Below are 22,363 nucleotides of genomic sequence, written 5' to 3'. Positions count from 1 at the left end.
ACATCCCTGTGCTCTCAGAGGACTGATCTCAACCAGTCTCTGTTTTCCTCTATGCTTTATTCTATGCTTTTATGAGAGCAGAAAATGTTTACTAAAAGTTTTTTTACACCTTGTAAATCTTTTCAGAAAGTAATTTTTTTGATACCTGCTGCCATATTTATTACACTTCAGACCTGCATGATCCTAATGAGTTTTCAATCTTTACTTATCTCCCAGGCAACTCCTACAAGCAGCAAAGAAGGCCAATCAAACGGGTCATTTCCTGTGGGTCGGATCTGACAGCTGGGGGTCCAAAATATCTCCAGTGCTAGACCAAGAGGAGATGGCAGAGGGAGCGATAACCATCCTGCCAAAACGCCAGTCCATCAGAGGTACAAAGAGTGCTAAAATTACCTCAGTTCATCACAGGGTGTCTGGATATTAAACATCCATGCTGTAAAGCTATATTTTAATTTTCTTTTACGCAAGCGTATGTTCTTCATGCATGATTGTTTCATACTTGATAGAAGAGATATTTAGGATAAAACAAATACCGTATCATTTTTAAAGCAGTTTGGGTCATTCCAGAAGACAAGTCATGAAAATCCCTTCCCATATGCATTCAGGAAGTCAAGATTAAAAATGCTAGACTTCTATAACTAGATGAAAGAATGTCCTTGAGAGAATAATGGATTTAGATTTTTTATTTTTTTTTGCATTTCACACATTCTTTGGCATTATGAATTTCATGGGCATTGCATTTTCTTGCTGTGTCTCTGGCAATCTTTCAAAAAGTCTGTGCACTGTCCCAGGCTGATGCATGAAATAAAGCCATGGCAGCAAACACTGGAAACTGCATGTTGGAAAAAAGCATAAAGATAACACAGTATTTACACACTGTACATTTTGTTAGAAACATAAAGAATTGTACTAGAGAAAAATTAACAGGCATGAAGTCAATTTGTGCCATTCTTTTTAGGTTTTGACCGGTACTTCATCAGCCGAACTCTGGAAAACAACAGGAGGAACATCTGGTTTGCTGAGTTTTGGGAGGACAATTTCCAATGCAAGCTAAGTCGGCATGCTCTGAAGAAAGGATCAGGCATTAAAAAATGCACAAGTAAGGGACTGACTTATGGCATTGTTTACCCCAGTGTGCACTGTTTTCATATTGAAGTGTATTGCTCTAAAGTTAACATAATTTGTTGATTCTCATCAGCAATTTTTCCTGCTCATGTAGATTCCTTCTTTACAACATGAGTGAAAATCCATTATCTGACAACACAGGCCATGCAGATACTGGTTCAGTCCTCAGTAATCTCACGACTGGATTACTGTAACTCCCTTCTAGCCGGTCTACTTCTAAGTACCATCCGACCTCTACAACTAATACAAAATGCAGCAACATGACTGATCTTCAACCTTCCCAAATTCTCCCACACCGCCCCTCTGCTACGTTCCCTCCACTGGCTCCCAAATATTCAAAATACTGATGCTGGCCTACAAAGCCAAACATGGAGTAGCACCATCCTACCTCACAGCCCTTATTACACCTCGCACTGCACCTCGTATACTCCGAGCCTCCAGTACTGCTCGCCTGGTCCCTCCATCTCTGAAGGTAAAAGGAAAACGTTCATCTAGACTCTTCTCCGTCTTGGCCCCTCTGTGGTGGTATGAACTTCCCCTCGAGGACAGAACAGCTCAGTCACTTAGCACTTTCAAACGGCAGCTCAAGAACCTTCCTCTTTAGATAATATTTAGATGAACTTGTAACCCTCTAATTGTCGAAATTATGTATAGAAACCACAACAGAGAGAATAAAAAGATTGTATTCATAGTTGAGGGTCCTAGTGAACCTGGATAGATCACTTTATTGATGGTAACATGGAAGCACGTTGTAAGTCACTCTGGATAAGGGTGTCTGCCGAATGCCGTAAATGTAAATGAGTCAAAATTGTTCAATGTTCCAATCCTAATTCTAACTTTAACCACGGAATATTTGGGAGTACAAAATGCTATTTGAAGAATGCTTCAAATAACCCACACTATAATATAATGTATTTCTTCGTTCCATTCCCAAACCGTGATAAATGTCAGGAAGGGAATGCGGTGTAAAACAGAACTGTTAGCCTAGTGGGTGCTAGTGAAAATTGGACTACTGTTGGCAAAAGAAGAAGGCATGTCAGGAGGCAGGAGGAGAGGAAAAAGGGTAGGAGATCTGATGTGAGGGTAGAGACTTTAAATGTTGACAGCATGACAGTTAAAGGGAGAGATCGGGCTGACATAATGGAGAAAAAGAAGGTTGATATATTTTGTGTGTGTGAGACCAGGTGAAAACGAAGTAAGGCTTCGTGTACTGGAGAAGGTTTCAAATAGTTCTACAATGGGGTGAATCGCAGGTGAAATGGGGCAGGTGTTATTGTGAAGGAAGAGTATATTAAGAGTAATTTGGGGATCAAAAGACTGATGACTCTAAAGTTGGAAATTGTAGGAGTGATGGTGAGTTAGTGCATATTCCCCACAGATGGGGTGTGAAATGGGTGAGAAAGTGAAGTGAGATGTATAGTGTACCTATGGGAGAGAGGGTGGTGATTGGAACAGACATCAACAGGAATGTTAAGGGGAATAAAGGTTATGGAGGGGTAATAGGTAGATATGGTGTAAAAGAGAGGAATGCAGAAGGTCAGATGGTGGATGATTTTGCAAAAAGGATTGATATAGCTGTGGTGAACACTTATTTTAAGAAGAGGGAGAGGCATGAGGTGGAGTTTTGCTTGGACAAGGCAAATACATCAAAGGACAGTCTGATTGGTCTGTGGCAACCGTTCTTGGGAGTCCAATGCCAAGTACAAAAGAGGTTTTCTTCATTCTTACTGTTTTCCTCTTTCCCTCAGCTTCTGGGCTTTACCCCGTTTACCCCATTTCTTCAGATCCAGGCTCCTTCTGTGGAGTTTCCCCTTCTTTCTTTTCTTTTTTTTTGCAATTGTAATCTATGTGTGTTAATTATTTAGAAACTGCTCATTCCTGTAACCTCTATTGTGCCATGCCTGTTTGTCCAGCTAACATCAGATGAGTTTAAATTAGGAAGCACAGGAGAGCATTTGGAAGAATTGGTGAAGAGGTGAGAGTCAGACGGATGAAGATAGTAGTCAGGAGTACTAGGAGATGAATCCGTCAGTCAAAGAGAGAGGTGGCAAAAGCTAAAGTTCAGGCATGCATACGGCGAGTTGAACGAAAGGGACAAAGATGGGCAGCAGGTGAAGGCGATAAAGGACAGCTGTTTAAATGTATTCACAGGCAGGGATTGTGTGTTGAGCAGAGTGAAAGTACACATTGAGGCACTGATGAATGAAGAAAATAAGAGAGACAAAAAGTCAGATGGGGCAGAGATTGCAAGCCAGGAGGAGCCAAACATTAGCAAAGAGGTACAGTTATGAGGAAGATGAAGATGTCAAGGCTCTTGGTACAGATGACATACCTGTGGAAGCATGGTGGTGTTTAGGGGAGATGGAAGTGGAGTTTTAATACAATCCAATTCAACTTAATACAATCTTTGAAAGTGAGAGGATGCCTGATAGGTGCAGGAGAAGTGAACTGGTATCAGTGCTGTAGTAACAACATGGGGTTAAAGTTGACCAGCCACAGCATGGAATGTGGGAAATAATGGTGGAAACAAGTGAGCAGCAGCATGTTTTTCATCACAGGAAAGTGCACCACAGATGCAACATTGGCTCTTAGGGTAAAGAAGTTCAGAGAAGGTCCAAAATAAGCAGGACCTTGAGAAAGCATATGACACAGTGCCTAGAAAGGAGCTGTGGTTTTCCCTGGGGAAGTCAGGAGTGACAGAGAATTATGTAAAAGTATTGAAGGACATGTACAAGTGCAGTGTGACAGCAGTATTCAGTATGGTAGTAGTGTTCAAGGTGAAGATGGGTCTACGCCAAATATCAGGTCTGAGCCCTTTATTGCTATGGTAATGGATAAGCTGACAGAAGATATTAGACAGGAGTCCCCATAAACTATGCTGTTTGCAGAAGACTTTGTAAGAGTATGTATAAAGAGTAGGGTGTAGGTGGAAGATGTGTAGAGATACAGTACAGGCCAAAAGTTTGGACACATTCAATGTGTTTTCTTTATTTTCATGACAATTTACATTGGTAGATTCTCACCGAAGGCATCAAAACTATGAATGAACACATGTGGAGTTATGGAGACCTGAACGCCACAGTCACCGGACCTGAACCCAATCCAGATGGTTTGGGGTGAGCTGGACCGCAGAGTGAAGGCAAAGGGGCCAACAAGTGCTAAACACCTCTGGGAACTCTTTCAAGACTGTTGGAAAACCATTTCAAGTGACGACCTCTTGAAGCTCATCAAGAGAAGAGTGAGCAAAGCAGTAATCAGTGCAAACAGTGTCTATTTTGAAGAACCTAGAATATAAAACATGTTTTCAGTTATGTCACCTTTTTTTGTTAAGTACATAACTCCACATGTGTTCATTCATAGTGAGAATCTACCAACGTAAATGGTCATGAAAATAAAGAAAACGCATTGAATGAGAAGAAAATTTTGGCCTGCACTGTATGCTCCAGAGAGGAGAGGAAAGCAGGTCAATGTGTGAATGAGAGGGAGGACAGCGGGATGGTCAGGTTACATGCAGTACAGCTGGCAATAGTTACTTGGATTCAACAGCCTAGAGCAATGGGAAACTTAAAAAGAGAGTTGAAGAAGAGAATGCAGCAGGGCTCTTGAGTGCAACCAATTTGGTCGCACATGCGAGCTAATTTCTGAATGGTGTGACTAGCTGGTGTGATGGTGTGAGCAGCTGTTTGGGGGAGAAAAAATTCTGTAAACTCAATGTGGTTCACGCAACAAACACGTATGATTTAATTGATCTTGTCTTAATTTTAGCTCAGTGAAGCACTTTAAGCACCAACGCATTTTTAGTAATTTACCTTTCCTGTAGAATTGTGCTTAATAAAGAACTTCATGTTATGCTGAGATTTATCCGAGTGAGTGTCTGAGTGATAAGGATAGACAGGGTTAAGAATGAGTGTATTAGAGGAGCCGTTACAGATGAGACAGAACATACAGGTGGTTTGGGTGAAAGAGAAAGATGCAAAGGCAAGAGTAAGAGAAGAAGAAGAAGATTTATAGAGCAATGTATGCATTTTAGGGAGAATGCACTACAAAAATAGTTTGGCTAGAGAAAGGTACAGATTTTAATGTAATGGGTCAGTTCAGGGTGCTATAGCTGCACCATGATATAATTCATGCAAATCAATAAATTGATCATTTGAATGTAGGCTGAGAATCCCCAAAGGTTTTTTTGTAATTCCAATGTTACTATAAACTATGACCAGCCTGTGGAAAGTGCAGATCTTCAAGCTTGCTTTTCTTTAAGTCTAAAATGAATTAATTCATTTATTGCTATGAAGCATGCATAGCTAAAGCTGTGAGCTGTGAAGCCTGCAACACATTTTTACTATGAATTATATTGAATCATTAGAGCTTTTGAAATGCAACCAATTGACAAACGCAATCAGCCTATTCAAGCTCTCAAACATTTAAATCAGGCATGCAATTTGTCCCTCATTTTTACTATCAAAGGTCCTTTTTCTGACAAATACTGCAGATAATGACAACTTCATTTCCTTTCAGATAATGACAATTCCCTTTTGGGTCCTTACAGCACATTGCAATCGGAAAGACTGAGAAAGTGCATATCAAATGCAGTAATGCCTCATCCAGTATCTCATCACAATTTTAACAGCTTTAAGACACACACACACATACATACTTATTTGCATACTTTTTATTTAAGCGTGGTAAAGTATGACACAGCTAGGTGAAGCTGAGCTTCATGGAGAGATTTTGTCAGGGGGAACGAAATTCTCGCTGCAGCATCATTGAATGGGGCCTGCAGGCAGTGTGCAGACGATGCAGTGAACTGATCCTGCTTCTGATGCTTAAGCTGAATGAAGACGTTCTCGAGACAACCTTAACATCAAGTCTCAGCACCACCTTCCTTATACCAGCACTCCTGGATTTGAAGCTTCCCTTCTGTTGTCCCGGGGCTATTTATGCACTTTTCTTCCCTACATGAAAGGATGTGACATTAAGAGAACATACATGCATATGTTCAGCATGACTCAAATTGCCTTGAGATTCATGTCGCAGGCCACTTAGCAGCCTTACTTTGAGCCAATGCACTGGGAGCAGATCATGAATCATATCATGAAAAACCTCCTCAGATCTGATGGATCTGAAACTAAATTTAGTACAGATGGCTTTGAAGACTTCTTTTTTCATGAATCAGTGTTCTTGTCTTCTTTTTGAAGGCAGACATAAACCCATATATGCACTGAGATATTGGATCCTTATGCTCCTTGCATTAACATTCAGCCCTGTACACAGCCAAACCTGGTGTGTACATGAAGGATGTGGTTTGTAAGGTTTATGGAATAGTAACACCAGCAGTAGTTTTCAAATGAATCATTGTAGTTAGCTGAATTAATTGTTGCTGGTATTAAAAGTATATTTACTGCAAAAACGACAAAATTACAGCTCCAACACTGTCAGACATGGCTATATTTTGAGGTTGCAATATCTGCCATCATGGTGCACGAATGCATGAAAAAGCATATAGTGGCATTTTTCTTTACATTGGCAGCAAATGTTCTCTTGAAACTTAACGTGATTGTCATTGGTGGTTTGGTATTCGAACCGGCCACCAATCCAATAAGGTCCGCTTCTTTAACAGTTGTGACAGTGTGTAAAAACGTATGGTAGTTTGCATTTTCCACATATTTATAAGAGACAGAAAATATATTAGAATTATTTTCCCAGTCCTTGTTTTGTGCTTTGTTACATATTGGACAAATTTGAATCTTTGTACAATCCATTCCCAGAACTTGTTGAATTCCTATTGGACAATGTGGGTCAAGCTGCCGAATAGTTAACAATAGTTAGAACGATTCAAAATTTCTGCCCGATCACACATCCCTTGATTCAGCAGATCAAAACTCTGCTGCCAATAAATAGTTTTAATGTTTACATGTGTCATGATCCGGACCGGAAGGGGTTACTCCGGATCCGGAGTCCGGACCGGAGTTTCATGTTCGTCCTGTGTAATGTTCCCTGATCGTGTTCACCTGGTGTATATTTATATAATTGTATAAAACTATCCTGTTCGTGTCTGTTCGCGGTCGGGTCATTGTGCATGTAGATGTTCCCCTGTCTCGTGAAGTTTGTGTTTAACCCCTGTCCTGTGATCGTGCGAATGCGTCCTCCTTCATGCCATGTCCAGCCCACCCGTGACAACATGTTTTAAACAGATCTACCAATAATTGTACAAATTACGTGAATCCCATATTAAAGATGAACAAATTGCACACAAGTGAATCGGCAAACTATTGCTTAAATCTACTCTTCACCTTCAGACAGAATGAGTAAAATGATAAACTGAGAGCACAGAGAAAGTTCTTCTGTCCCTCAGATGGCTTAGAAGCACGTCCAGCTTTGCTTGTGGTTTATGGTGTGTGGCACCGAGCCAGGATTCACACAGGCCGTGGCACCGGCTAAATCATCAGGTCGCTGTGCACAGTTGTCCGAGTGATAACCTGAGCCTCAGCTGATCAATGGTGCTGCGGACGGGTCGAACGATGCTAAGCTCATTTAACTCAGCACAGTAGCACCAGCAGCAGCAGCCATGCGGAGGCCCAAATCGCACAGCGGACATGTTTAGCCACTTCCGCCTGACTGGGAAACTCTAACTAGACTCATTACACAAGATTAGGGGAAATTGAACTTTGGACAACGACTTGATTAAAAAATCACAGGCAATTACACATCAGCTTTGAAATTGGGAACTTAAAGTAACCCAGGGCAACTGCATTAGACCTCAGTGTATTTCTTTTAATGATTTGGACAAAGAATTAAATTAACTTTGCCTTTTGTGTTCACTAATGTTTTTCTATTCCCAGTTATTCATTTCCGTCACTGGCAGCTTCAGGAATACTCCTCATGTAGTTTCCGATTTTTTTATCACTGAGGAGGCATAACAGCACAGCGTTTAACACTGTGGGGTCAAGTCACCAAATTCTTAATCTTAATTATGTTTGGCCCAAAACCAGCTTTGTGGTCCGACACTACTCAAGCTTCCTTGCAAGTGTGCCTTGGTTGAGGATAGGTGGTAGGGCTTGGGGTAGGCTGCGATATGTATGGTTTATAATATGCAATGCGTCATGGACCATCTCAAAGCAATTTCTTGAATTGTCATATGGATAACTTTTTAATGTGTATATCAAATCCTTATAAAACAATCAATTAATTGTCTCATTTGTTGTTATATTGTACAGAAATAATGGACCTGATGTAAAATCTTACAGATAGACTACACATATTCTAATTGGAATTAAGTGTTTTTTTCACACTGGTGTGAGGAGAGATATGAGGGCTTCTTTTTTCAATTAGCTTGGAGAGCAGAAACAATCTCAGAGATCAAAGCAATCTTGAAGGAGCAACATTGGCTTATCAATTCACTTGACTGTGCTGCCCTTTCATGTTACGCTGGGAGTCAGGTCCTAAGCCCACTCGAGAGAGCGGATAAAGCCAGCCAAGCCTGACATGCACCTCTGCCTCTGTCACTAATCTAAATCTGGCCAGAGTTCTTCAGGGTGGCCTGAGAAATGCAGTGATCTATAGATCTCTCATGGATTCAGTCCTTCCACAGCCTGTAAGCAAAGTCATGATCGGTGTTTTTATTTCTTCTTTAAATCAATTTCTCCTAGTCGGTTGATTGTTAGTAGTAAATTAGTAGCATCAAAAAATAGTCAGGACATTTACTGCTCATCAAAGGTGGAAAGCTTCAGTTTGCATCATTACACATCATTTCTAAGCCATCGGTGTTTATAAGGGCAAAATTAGTGTAATTGGAATACTAGTTCTGAAATTACATAACCAAATTGTGTATCAAATATTCTTTTGCAGTGTCTCATATAAAAAAGAAAAACTGTCAATTCACCTCCACGATTTGTGACAGCTTTCTCGTATCGGATTGGAAGTGTTTTGGGCTGGTGCAGACACAGAGCACTCCTGCAGTGCTTCATGCACTCAATCCAGCGCACTTTGAAACTGCCATCATTGCCCATTCAATGTTCTTTTTTTCCTTCCGTTCTCATCCACATAGACACAGTATTTTTTTTTTTTTAGTTCTTGAAATCAAAGACAGACAAACATCCAGCCACATCGATATTTGCCAAGGATATAGAGAATTGAATAGCAAAGCAATGTGCGAGCAGTTGTTGAAAATCCAAACTGTATCACAGTTAAAAACTAGAGAACTAGAGCAGAGGAGTTTAAACATGAAGTGAGCACATATTCCTAGTCCTTGGTCAGTATACTCTTGATGTCATGACATGATGGCATGATGTTTCCATGGCAACCAATGCCCAGCTGGGATGCTTGGCATCGTCATTGCTGCCTGCGATGCAGTGAAGGTGACTGCACTTGTGATTTAGTGTCACCTTTGCCAATATGAAGGCTCTTTCTTTTTGTCCTTGTTCATAGTACTCTGTAACTAGGGTCTTTCCACACTCGACTTCTTTCAATTCATCCTGCCTTTATGTGTATTCAACCTTTATCTTGTGATATATTTCCAGCAGCTTTCTGTCTTTATCATTTGTCTCTTCATTTCTCTTTTTTTTACTACGGCCATTAATTCACACACTTTTGCTCCTTCATGACAACCTTTTCTGTTCTTACTTTCACCTTTCTTTTTTGTTTCTTGTCATCCCTGTCTTCCATTTCCCATCTTTTGTTAATTCTAAATGCCCCCTTCCTCCTCACATTGTTTCATACAATTAATCAAATATAATTTGATTCACCTTCACAAACACTGATAACAGGTTGCTCAAAAAAGAAAACTGTGTTTTCAGATACTGGAAGTATAGCAAAATGCCATGAGCACAGAGTTTTGCTTTTCAAGGAGCGTAATAACTTTTTTTCATTATGCTATAAAACGACACCCCACAAATCCCTACAAAGACACTTGCAGGATCTAAAAACAGAATCTAATAATTTACCCAGGCTTACTTCAGGTCTCATATTTCTCCATATGTTCCTGATTTCCTTTTGCTATAAAATACATGATATTCAAGCTTATCTTTGTTCCATACTTAATCTAAAGCTGTATGATAATAAAAATCCCTATGAAGGGACTGCAGGGAAGTCCTGACTAAATTTAAATTAAGGCTGATAAAAAGTCAAAGTTATCACTGTTTTAATGTTTGAATACATTTCTCTCTTTTATTTTAAATGCTTTTTTTTCATAGCAGTAAAATGGCTTTCATAGTCAGAATGCATATTGTAAATATAGTAAAAATATGCAGGTTGCTTTATTATGAGAAGGCCAAATTATCAAAAGGCTGTAATGTTGGCTGAAAAAAATATACCTGAAAATGAAAAGAGATATTCAGAAAAGATAAAAGAGACATTCATTTGTCTCACTGAGTGTTTAGGGTTAGGGTTAGGGTTAGGGTTAGCTCAGTTATTTCATTTTATGCAAAATGAGCAGCAATATGAAGAACAACCGTTAGTGTGTCTGCAAACGAAATTGTTCAGTAGTGGTGATGACTGGAGCAATGCATGGGCCTAGTCTCTCCACACTGCATTTTCCTGCACATTTAGTTGGTCTGCACTCCTATTACAACACTTCAGTGTTTGTGAAAGTGTCTGTATGGCTCCGTGTCTGCGTTTCTTTGACACCAATTATAGAGGCATATATTTCTTCTACTTTTTTTTTTCGCAGATAACTGATGATAAATTCAGTAGAAACAGAAGCTGACAACTGAACACATTTCGTAAACTTTTATTAGCATTTTGCCATGCGATATCCAAGCATAAACAAAACCAAACCACAGTCATACATGGAAGATTAAGCAGGCAGCCCTGCTACTGTGGCCCGAAGCTTATCTCTGCATAGGACTCTCAGAAACAGAATGAAATGTAAAAGAATAGATCTTGCCGTTGCTGATGCATCAAATTATAGTGGACTATAGTGTGGGTTTTATAGTGGTTTTGGGTTATTGTATTTACATTTTTTATTTAACTCCACTATGTTTCAAAAATGTTTTGTTTGCTCCACTACATTATACAAAATCCATAATTTCCTTTTAGCCTCATGATCCCCTTGAGTGACTTTTATAAAATATATCCATTTAGAGTTTTTATTTATAACATGCATTTTACTACAGCTTTTTGAACAAAATCAGGCTTTATTTTGCCAAATGAAACAGAACAGCATTGGCACAGACATAAAACTAACAGAATAGGCTGAATAAGGAAGTCAAGTCAAGTCAACTTTATTGTCAATTCTGCCACATGTACAGGACATGCAGAGAATTGAAATTACGTTACTCTCTGACCCATAAAAGTAACATTAAATACAAAAACAGTAACAGTAACGAATACAGAGTATAAATACAATTTAAAAAGAAAGGCACAATATACAATTTTAAAAACACCATATACAAATAAGGGCACATGGTGGAGAGTGCAACATCAGGAGAGTGCAAAAACCAATAGTGCAACAGAGTTTTAAGTTTAAAGTGACGAAGTGAAAGTGAGGTAGATGGCAGACCAGAGCTGCACAGAGTGACTGGTGCATGGTCAGTTTGTGTGATTTAGAGTTCAGAAAGTTTGTGGAGCAGAAGAGGGGAGTGAGGGGAGTGGGGGCAGAGCCGGGAGGGAGTTGAGTTTGATGTGTTTATAATAAAAACATGCCTATGTGCATCCTGCACCCCTCATGAGTTCAGTGCAGCAGCATGTAAAAATGCAGAGGATTCATCTAATGCTGACATCACCCTGCCTTATATCACCCAAATTCAACATTCCACTCATTTTTTTAAATTAGAATAAAATAAATCATATGAGCCAGTGTTTAATTTCACAACAGAACACAGATACATTGAGAAAGTTTTACATTTTATTTACATAATTAGCTAAATTAAAAAATGATGCTTGCTACAGATGTTACAGCACAACAGGATCGAGAACCTGTATGTGTGTCATAAAAAGGAAGAGAACCCAAGCGCGGATCAATAAAAATCTTCTTTTTTTTTTTTACTGGAACACTATATAACCTAAACACTGAGTGTCCACAAACTATGACTTAAAGTCTATGACTTTAACAAGACAAGAAACTGATAGAACGCAGGAAGCACCTCTCCTCACTCAAACAAGGTTAGGTTCATGAGTCAATACCGAAACACAGAGCACTGCTGCATTCAAACTTACATAGGGAGGAATCAGGAGGGGCGCAACCTGCACTCAGTGTTCCCGGGAGACGTTGTACAGGTATGCCTGGTTCTTGCGGCATCCACTGTGACAACGGGTCTCAACAAAGTTGGGACAGGGGCATGTTTACTGTGGTGTAGAATCTCAACTCTTCTTTTCAAAACACTTCAAAGATGTAAGGTTATGAGATGTAAGGGACCTGGCACGTGTGATGAGTGAGGGCTCTTCTGTGAGGGCGGTCATTGCATTGCACTGTTGTGGCTTTCATCAGCATCGCTTTGTTGCGGCTGTTGGCACCATGTCTGCTCAGGTCTTCTGTTGGGTAGCTGCTGCATATCGCGCCCCGTGGCTGTCAGTTGGCTTTCGAAGTCGTTCGGTGCTTGACTAGTCGAGCCAAGGACTGCGCGCTTCGGAGCTGGAAAGTCCGAGTGCCAAATCTAGGAGTGGCTTGAAGATAGAAGTAAGTTCAGAGGAATGGACGACTTGGATGGAAGATGGAATAACAGAAAACCCACAAAAGTCACAGAACTTGGATGTGAGACTGAAGTGTCCCCTTACTTTACGCTGAGTAATAAAAATTCCTAATTTTCCTGCATACATTTACATTTACAACACCTTATCCAGAGCGACTTACAATCAGTAGTTACAGGGACAGTCCTCCCTGGAGACACATTGGGTTAAGTGTCTTGCTCAGGGACACAATGGTAGTAAGTGGGATTTGAACCTGGGTCTTCTGGTTCATAGGCGAGTGTGTTACCCACCAGGCTACAACCACTAAATACTACACTATCTAGCTCAAATACTCTTCTCTTTCACATACACATGCTCAAAAACATTCTCAGACTGAATGTCACATCTGAGGGGGGAATGGACACAATGGACACCGAGAGTAGGGAAAAGGAACACAGTTTATTGGGAGGACAAACTTACAAAGTGCAAAAGCAAGTCACCCCCAAGTCCTACGCCTTGGAAGGGTTTATCCGTCCCGAGTCGCCCAGGAAAGTCTTCATGACACCAAACATGGTGTTTTGTACACACCATAAAATACATTTTGTACCAATACACATTATTAAAAAAAAAAAACCACAATAATTAGATGAATAAGGAAAGGTAAATCATCTCTGATAACTATGCAATGTTAATGAGTTTTCCCAAAAGTTTTGGAATCAAATAAAAAGTCTTGGAATGAACCCTGTGTAAAGAGATGCACAGAAGAATGCTGGCTTGGTGCTCTCCTGTCTGTGATCTGTGTTTTTGTCTTATCAGACAATATGGTTTATGAATCTTGGGTCCCTTAAGAGTTTGAGAGTGAAACCATTTCGACTGAAACTAAATACATTCATCTCCAAAGTGCATTTTGTGCGCTTTTGTGAGACAAACATCCACTTGGGGTGGTAAGAAGGTAAACTCCAAAATGAATGTGCAGTCTAGGCTCTATGTAAATACATCACATTTGATGAGGGGTGTAAAAATGGCCGTAGATAAACTATTTGCCATGTGCTGTTGTTCTGTCCTAGTTCATATTATGTATTTTGGTTGTTTTTCATTCTGTATCTCTCTCCACTTTACACCAAAACCCACATTAAAGTGTGCATGTGGTGATGACCCAGTGAAAATTTCCACTCAAAGACACTCAAACAATCACCAATCAAGATTGCTGAAATGCTCCATGCAAATAGACAAGTGTCTGTCTATGAATGATCTTAATTATCTGTAATCCTGAATAGGAATTTGGAATATTTGTGATTAGTGATCTGTTCCATGCTTGATTTTTGGGCTACTCTAAAACTGTTTGTCCTGCCAGCGTGCTCTTTAGCATATTCGGCCTGTTACATTCTGTAATTCAATTAGAAGTTATAAAACCATACTAATTTCATTCTTAGAAATATTTCTGAAATTAGTCTGTGATTAGTTTGATTATTTTATAATTTTTTTTTGGAGCTACAAAGCAGAAGCCGTTTGGGTAAACGCAGACTCTGCCTGCTGCACCCTTGTCTAATATCAGCCGTAATGAGCTCATATAACAGAGAAGAGCCCCAGTGATGGCTTGTACTCAAAATGTAATCAGCCTATGTGCACAAATTAACATTGTGGGTGTTACAACGAAAGTGTTTCTGGGACCATCTTTGATTAATTGCGTGAGGCCTGATGCATGGTGGGGTTAAATCGGCCTGTGGGCGTTTGTGTTTCTCATGCTGCCAACAGCAGGCTAACCCGCTACCGCAGCCATATGCGTTCAGAACAGCAAATTGCCATGTTGTTTACTCGGGTGGCTTAAGCAGAAAAGCATAGCCATCATTACCAAGCCAGGCGGCGCACATATCCTTAACATGGCAGGAACTGATGAATTCCGGTCAAAACATGTTGGTGCCTCGGCCATGACAAAAGAAATAAAAAAATGGCGTTTCAGAAAGACCAAAGTGATTGAACTAGCTGTTCTTCATTTGAAAGGTGGCCATTAGTAAGATTACACAGAAAGTCGTTCTAGAAACTAGTATTTTGAAACTACCTGAGCAGAACTGCGATTAATATTGAACAAGTATATTTTTGCTTTACCTGGGCTGTAAAAATATGTACAAACAGGCTGGTTTAAGCACTGTGGGGCACAAAAGGACATATTTTGCACCATACAACTAATACCAGCAGGCTGTTGTGAAGCCTGCCGTGTTTTCAAGTCTGCAAACTGAAAAGGCTTAATCGAATTAATTAATCTTCACTCCTCGTGAATCCTTTCATTTGAGTGAATGTCAAAATATTTTCAATGCATCATGATTCTTTTTTTAGCTCTTAGCAGGATTAAGAAATTTCCCTTTAAAGTGATGGAAATCAGTTCTCTATTTCCTTTTAATTAGATTTTTTTTTTTTCAGACCACGAGCGGATTGGGAAAGACTCGCATTATGAGCAGGAAGGTAAAGTCCAGTTTGTGATCGATGCTGTTTACTCCATGGCTCACGCGCTGCACAACATGCACAAGGACCTGTGCCCGGGGAAAATTGGCCTCTGCTCAAAGATGGACACCATCAATGGCACCGTGCTCCTCAGATACATCCGCAAGGTCAACTTTACAGGTGCGTTGTCCCAGATTTCATTCATTCCCATTTTTCTAATTTCCATTACGTAATAGGGAGATGTTTTTGTTCCACATTTGGAGAGCAAAGGTGAGTTGTGTGCAATAAGAGGTCAGGGCACAAACCCTGGAACAGTGGAGACTGCTGTACAAGTACAACAGAAGCTCAATTTTCTCTAACATGTCAGAAAAAGATATTCATACAGTACAGGCCAAAAGTTTGGACACACCTTTTCATTCAATGTTTTTTTCTTTGTTTTCATGACCATTTACGTTGGTAGATTCTCACTGAAGGCATCAAAACTATGAATGAACACATGTGGGTTCCTCACGGGGTCTCCGATTCCAATCATGTCTGTTCTCCGTTGTTGTCCCTGGCTGGTGGAACAACCTGCCCTCCTCCACACGACTAGCCGAGACTATCACCACTTTTAAGAAGAAGGTGAAAACCCTCTTATTCCAAAAATATTACAGACAAATCTAACACTTACACAAGCACATGCGTACACATTGAACAAACAAATACAAAATGTATAAATACATTATAATTTTTCTTAGTCTAGCACCCAACAATCTCCGAGCATGCTCTTCAATGACAAGTCTAAGCCTTATCAGGGCTCTTAGTTTGTAAACTCAATATTCTATAGAAATCGAACGAGAATTGCTGGTGTCTTCCTATTGTAAGTCGCTTTGGATAAAAGTGTCTGCTAAATAAAGTGAAGTAAAGTAAAGATGTGGAGTTATGTACTTAACAAAAAGTGGAGACCCGGCCTCCACAGTCACCGGACCTGAACCCAATCGAGATGGTTTGGGGTGAGCTGGACTGCAGAGTGAAGGCAAAGGGGCCAACAAGTGCTAAACACCTCTGGGAACTCCTTCAAGACTGTTGGAGAACCATTTCAGGTGACGACCTCTTGACGCTCATCGAGAGAATGCCAAGAGAGTGCAAAGCAGTAATCAGAGCAAAGGGCGGCTATTTTGAAGAAACTAGAATATAAAACATGTTTTCAGTTATTTCACCTTTTTTGTTAAGTACATAACTCCACGTGTTCATTAATAGTTTTAATGGCTTCAGTGAGAATCTACCAACGTAAATGGTCATGAAAATAAAGAAAACAAAATTGAATGAGAAGGTGTGTCCAAACATTTTGCCTGTACTGTATATGTGCACTGTCATATTTATATAGGTTTAACACATGCTAGAACATGTTGGACTCGTTTAGAATCAGTGATTTTTTTTAGATTGTTTGACACAGTTTTTCTTGTCATACATTCCTGTGCAACATTAAAACCTCGTGAAGGGCAGCTTCACTGGATCTCTATGGCACAGAACAGAAGAGCTTGATCCATTTTATTGGAAAAATGCACTAAAATCATCACTTCCAGGGAAGCTCAAGGTCTCTGGGAGTGAGTGGAGCAGTGGGCAGGCCAGGACGCTGGGCTGCTGCTTGATGATTGAAGGAAATGTCTAAAGGGGGCAGAACCTTTTTTTGATTGACAACATGTTTTAGGTATCCACAGAGCTTTGAGTTCAGTCCTATGCGGCTTTGCAGTTGAAGTCGTAACACAAATTGCTGCACTGATGATAGAAGCCTTTTCTGTTTGTCTTTAAACAACAATAATAAAGAAAAAAAGTTCATTCATAAAATGAAAGTAGCTTGTGGAACGGGAAACTAGCCAGCTATAGCAAGCTGTGCATACTGATTTGGGGCAAAAATACAGGAAAAATATTAGGTCTTCTCAGCTCTCCTTGTATGACAAGGTGAACTGGCTCATTGGAAGTGATGTGACAAGAAAAGAAAATGTACTGCGATCCATACCTCCCGCGTTGAGGTGGGATGCCATCCGCCCTGACGAAAAAAAAAGTCAAAATCATCAAACATCCCCCCATTCCGTCCCTTGTGCTATTTTATGAATGAATTAATAGGTCTATCTATAGCCACAACTCAAAAAAATGGTGACGAGGCTGTTAGTGTCGAATCCAGACCACTTGATCAGTTTTGCGTAAACTCCGCACACCTCCGCAAACTCTTGGTCACGCAAACAAAACGTGATTTTATTATAATGGTTCCAGTTCATAAAGCATGTGGGCTCAACTTTTTCTGTATTCCAGCTCTCCCCAATGTTTCTTTATTTGAGACATTGGGAGACCTGGGTTGAACAGTGAAGCACTTTTATTTTACAAAAAGAATAAAGAATAACTATTTCAATATTTTGAAATAGTTCTTTGCATGAAATGCACATATTATTTACATGTAAATGGTTTACAAAAGCTAACAGTAAATGCTGAAGCACTTTGTTGATGTCACGTCTACGGATTGACGGGGAAGGAAGCGCAGAGGTGTGCGCAGAGGTTTTATTAACAATTAAACAATAAATACAAATAAACAGTGGCCAAAATGGGAAATAAAGGGGAGTTGAACTTAAATAAAGAACATAAACAAACCCACAGGCGTGTGGCGATTGCCAGAACTCAAAATACATAAACAGTTGTAAAGGTCAAGTTCACTACTGTTCACCAGAGTTCACGAAAATGCCGGAGATTCCGAAGGGGCGGAAGTCTCCGGCATTTATGTGCCATCAGGATTGGCCACCGGTGTTGAGCCCAGCTGCAGTCAATCCTGACAGTTGAACAGTGATAAAATGTGATTTGTCATGCTGCATTTGTTATTTTTTTACATCCACACCATAATCATTGAAATCGTGGAAAAAAAATGGAATACAGAAGAATTAAAATGGAAAAAGCAGAATTTAGTAAAAATGCGAAAGAAAAAAAAAGTGTTTTTTAAAACTAGTTTGTATTAATGTGTCTTAATATGAAAAGAACACGACCACATGAATTAGCAAAAAGCAGTAGCAATGCCTATTAAGTAGTAATAATAATAATAATAAATGATACGAACGTTTCCACCGTGGTGAAGCCCAACGTGTACTCTCATTAGCACAAAACATGTCAGATAAACAATAAAATTCACCCTCTGCGCTGATTTGTTTTTAAAACTCGACCACTGCTTCTCAGGGAATGTGATAATGGGTTTTTGGGGATCTGGGTATCTTTTACATTGCAGACCAAATGTATGAAAAGTGCAAAGAACATTAAATTGTCTGCCAGGGTTTGGGTTTGACACACATTCCTATGGCAAAACAAAATGAAACAATAAAAAATGAATAGAACCTTCCTAAACCACTTGACTCATTTGACTTTGTTATTGCAAAATAAAAAAAAAAACTATGCAAGACTTATCAAGCAGTTTTGTAAAAGCAACAAATCACACATCAGTCCCTCAAGATAATCCTATGAAAAAGTGTTTTCAGCCACAATGGCAGGATTCCTAGGACCGCTACGGAATTCTGTAAAGGGCCATAATAGACAATCTCTTGGAGCAGTTTTTGCAAATTTGGAATGCATGAGCTTCTTAGAACTAGTCAATAGTGGGAAATTTGATTAAATGAGTTGGAAGTGTACCGAAAAGCTACAGCCATTTTTTTTACTCTGGGAGACTTTATGTGCTATGTTTAGATCACTTACCGGGGAGCAGATGTTAGCTGTGTGTTTTTTCCTTGGTGTTTTTTAAAGACATGGAGTTGGATAGTGCAATGCCTCAGCTATACAAGCTGCTGTGATTGGTGGCAACAATTGGCACTACATCAGCAGGTGTAGAGAAAAGCTTCTCCTGTTTAAAATGTGTCACAGGGGGAATTCGATGACGTACTTGCAGACATACTTTGAGCGTGGGGATAAGCCGTAAACCGGTGGAGGACACTGGGCGAGCGGGGCAGGAGGACCGGGGGCGCCTGGCCGGCGAGGAATGAGGAAGTAATGGACGCGCTGCAACGCAGCGGGGAGTCAGTTCGGGATCTTTGGGAAGGACCGGGGCAGAGGAGAACCGGAAGACGGCGGGTTTCAGGATGGTTCGGGATCTTGGACAGGACGGGAGTAGGTCTTGGGCGGCAGGAAGGTAGGGGAGCATGGAATCCCGTCTTAACCGATGGGCCAGGTAGGTTCAAGGTCAGGGGCAGGAAGAGGTTGTAGCCAGGAAGTTCCGGTCGGGGTTCCTTTCGTGGTTTCCAGGGGATCAGGCAATTCTCGAAGTCGTGGGCAGGCGAAGGTCGTATTACGGGAATCTCAATTATCGTAGGTCGTGGGTGAGAGAGCTAGCGTCTCTGGCGAGTAAACTCATATAACTCATTTAACTCATACAAAGAGCGGGCGTGTCTCCTTGGTGTTACCTCCCTTTTATACTTGCCACCGCCCGCTTCCATTTCCTCTTCCGGGTCGTCGTCTCCCAGGCTGGTGAGGTGCCCTCTAGCGGGCTGGAGGCGCGTTGGCCATGACAAAATGGGTTAAGTCAAACACCCGCAATATGATCGGCCAAGGTCATTTGAGCAACCTGGCCATTGAGAGGAAATAGGTATGAAAGGGTCACAGTCCATTCTCTGTTAAAGGAATGCAGAGCAGAATCCATGTATAAATAACATACAGAATTTTATGATGTAGGACTAATATGAACTTCCCCTGGTTAAACGCCCAGCAGCTGCCAATGCCCTGGTACCATGAAACCTCATGACCTATATAAATGAATAAGGGTTCCTTCATATAGCGATGCCTGAACATTGAAAATCGAACAGGGCACATGTACTATCCACAATGCAGTGGGCAGCCATGACAGGTGACCGGAGAGCAGTGTGTCGGGACGGATCTGGATTCGAACCGGCAACCTTCTGATTAGGGGGCTGCTTCCTTAAGAGATATCAGATTCAAGAAAACTAACTGCTGAATTAAAACCATGATGACATGGAAAACAGGATGTTGTAATGCACATGGCGAATGTTTGATGCTACTAATCGTACTGCCGCAGCCAGCCAGCAGGCGTGCTAGGCTGCACTTCTTAGAAATGTTACTTTGTCTGCTAAAATCAATTTTGTCTTGGTCATTTATGAGTACATGGTTTGGTGATAAGCACGCTGTATTAATTTCTACAGACAATGCAATATTTAGTTTTTTTCTGTCAAGGTCTGTTTATATTTTAGTCTTTTTCATGAATTGCACCACAATCACAACCTCTTCACATGAATGCACAAAGCAGTGTTATCAGTTGATGCAGACTCCATTTTGTTAGGAAACACATTTTGAGAAGGAACCGCATTGAGGAAGGCAACATGAAAATGCATTCCTCAGCAAAATCCCCCGAAATCTGAATTAGAGCACTAGCAGACTGACCCGCATGTAAACAAACAGATACCACCAGCACACTGTTCCTGAGGGCAGAACACTCGTTTGCATTTCAAAAGAACCTAATGCAAGAGGACGGGAAATGGTGCTGCCCAGGCCTAGATGCCAAATGACATTATTATACTCATATTAATTCATATGTGATTAATTAATACTAATATCAATGTAATAAATGTAATATATAACTATGGTACCATGGATTAGATTTATATTAAGTGGACTTTCATGCTCCACTTCCATCAACACATAAAAGTATTTCTATAATCCTCACCACATTTCAAACAAAGGGAGAAGGAGGAGTCCAGCTTTAGACACATCAGAATCCTCATTTATGTGTCAGAAACAGACAAATGGGAAGAAGTGACAGAACTATCAGTCCTGGTGTTGGCACATCACTACAGTGAAAGAGCCGACTAATCAGAAGTAGAGGGAGTGCACCGTGTTAAGAATAGCAGTAAATTACAGAGTGTCAGCGCTGAAGTCCCCTAATTGCAAAGTCTCTGTTTCATTTGTCTGAGGTTTTTACATGGAATCATATCATTGTGCCTGATCTAGCAGTACCCATAACCCCCTTCTTTTTCTTTTCTGCATTGAACAGGTGCATAGGTGGAACAGTGACTGCTGTAATTAATATGTTGGGTTTTTTTTTGCCATAGTGCTGAAACAATCTGCGCAATGGAGGCTGTTTCTTTGAATAATTTTGAATGAATTATATTCCTTTAGCTTACACACTCACTCACTTACCAAAACCGCTTAGGCCTACACAGGGTTGCTGTTGCCAGAAGCCCATCCCAGAACACTGGCCACAGTGGGGGAGCCAGGGCAGGGCACACACTCATACATACAGACAGCATTCACTCACACTTATGGACAATATTTTTTTAAATCTCCACCTCTCTCTCTCCATGTGATTCAGTTTTCTCTGTTTTCCATATCTCCTATCTTCCTGACCCGTCTACCCCCATATGTACTGTTTGTGCATGTGTATGATTGGGTTGATGGCCAGTTTTTCGCTGGTGACATGGTGTATTGCAAGTGCAATAAAGAGTTCTCATTGTCATCATCATCATCATCAATTCAGTCGGCAATTAACCTAGTATGCATGCCATTAGATGAGGAAACCGGTGTACTCGGAGGAGTTTTTTTTATTTGACTGAGCAACTCCCGGACTCGGCTGGGAGATTTGAGCCCGTGGCACATTTTAGCACAGCTTGCATGCAGCAAAGCTCGTCGTGATTTGAATGTTCCCAGGCCGGGCCAGTGTCATATCTTCCATATACTGGTTTCAATGCATGATGCATACAAACAGGCCATCCATGTTTTTAAAATTCTGATCACAGTGGAGCCATTTGTTATTTTTCTCCCCAAATGCACTGTAAATCTATACAGAGCCTAAAGGCTTGTAGATGCTATTTTGAAATTTGCCTCATTTACTTGATCTAATTTATCATCTGCGCAAAGTCAGAAATACAATCAGTCACACAACGTGTCATACTCTCAAATCAGAACTATCCAGCCTGTTATATAACCTTTTATTTTCATTCTTTCTTTCTTTTTAAATTAACCTCAATTATATTATATTATATATTATATTATATTATATAATTGTATTATATTATATCCTGACAGAAAAATGAAATTTTTCATAATGACAGAATCATTTCTCAATGGAATCTGTAATAAAACAGGAGTTTAGGCATTATTTTGATACTCTCTACATTTAAATCCTGCAATGCTTTTATGTCCCATACAGGTAAGTACTGTGACACTTCAGCACTGCTCCAAA

General features: G+C 40.3%; 1 protein-coding gene across 4 annotated transcripts in view; it reads left to right on the top strand.

Moving 5' to 3' along the window:
* LOC114798140 (metabotropic glutamate receptor 4-like) overlaps window positions 1–22,363 on the top strand; it is a 179,022-nt gene that overhangs the window by 141,761 nt on the left and 14,898 nt on the right. For all 4 annotated transcript variants that reach the window (XR_003751028.1, XM_028993575.1, XM_028993577.1 and 1 more), the window contains exons 5-7: window positions 217–371; window positions 959–1,099; window positions 15,145–15,345. Coding sequence is in view for 3 of the 4 variants with exons in the window: in XM_028993575.1 (XP_028849408.1) it covers window positions 217–371; window positions 959–1,099; window positions 15,145–15,345 (497 nt within the window). In the remaining variant the exon portion in view is untranslated. The remainder of the gene's footprint in view (window positions 1–216; window positions 372–958; window positions 1,100–15,144; window positions 15,346–22,363) is intronic.

Source organism: Denticeps clupeoides, chromosome 10, assembly GCF_900700375.1.
Source record: "Denticeps clupeoides chromosome 10, fDenClu1.1, whole genome shotgun sequence".
NCBI classification, from domain to species: Eukaryota; Metazoa; Chordata; class Actinopteri; order Clupeiformes; family Denticipitidae; genus Denticeps; species Denticeps clupeoides.
This window is presented reverse-complemented; position numbering and strand designations above follow the sequence as displayed.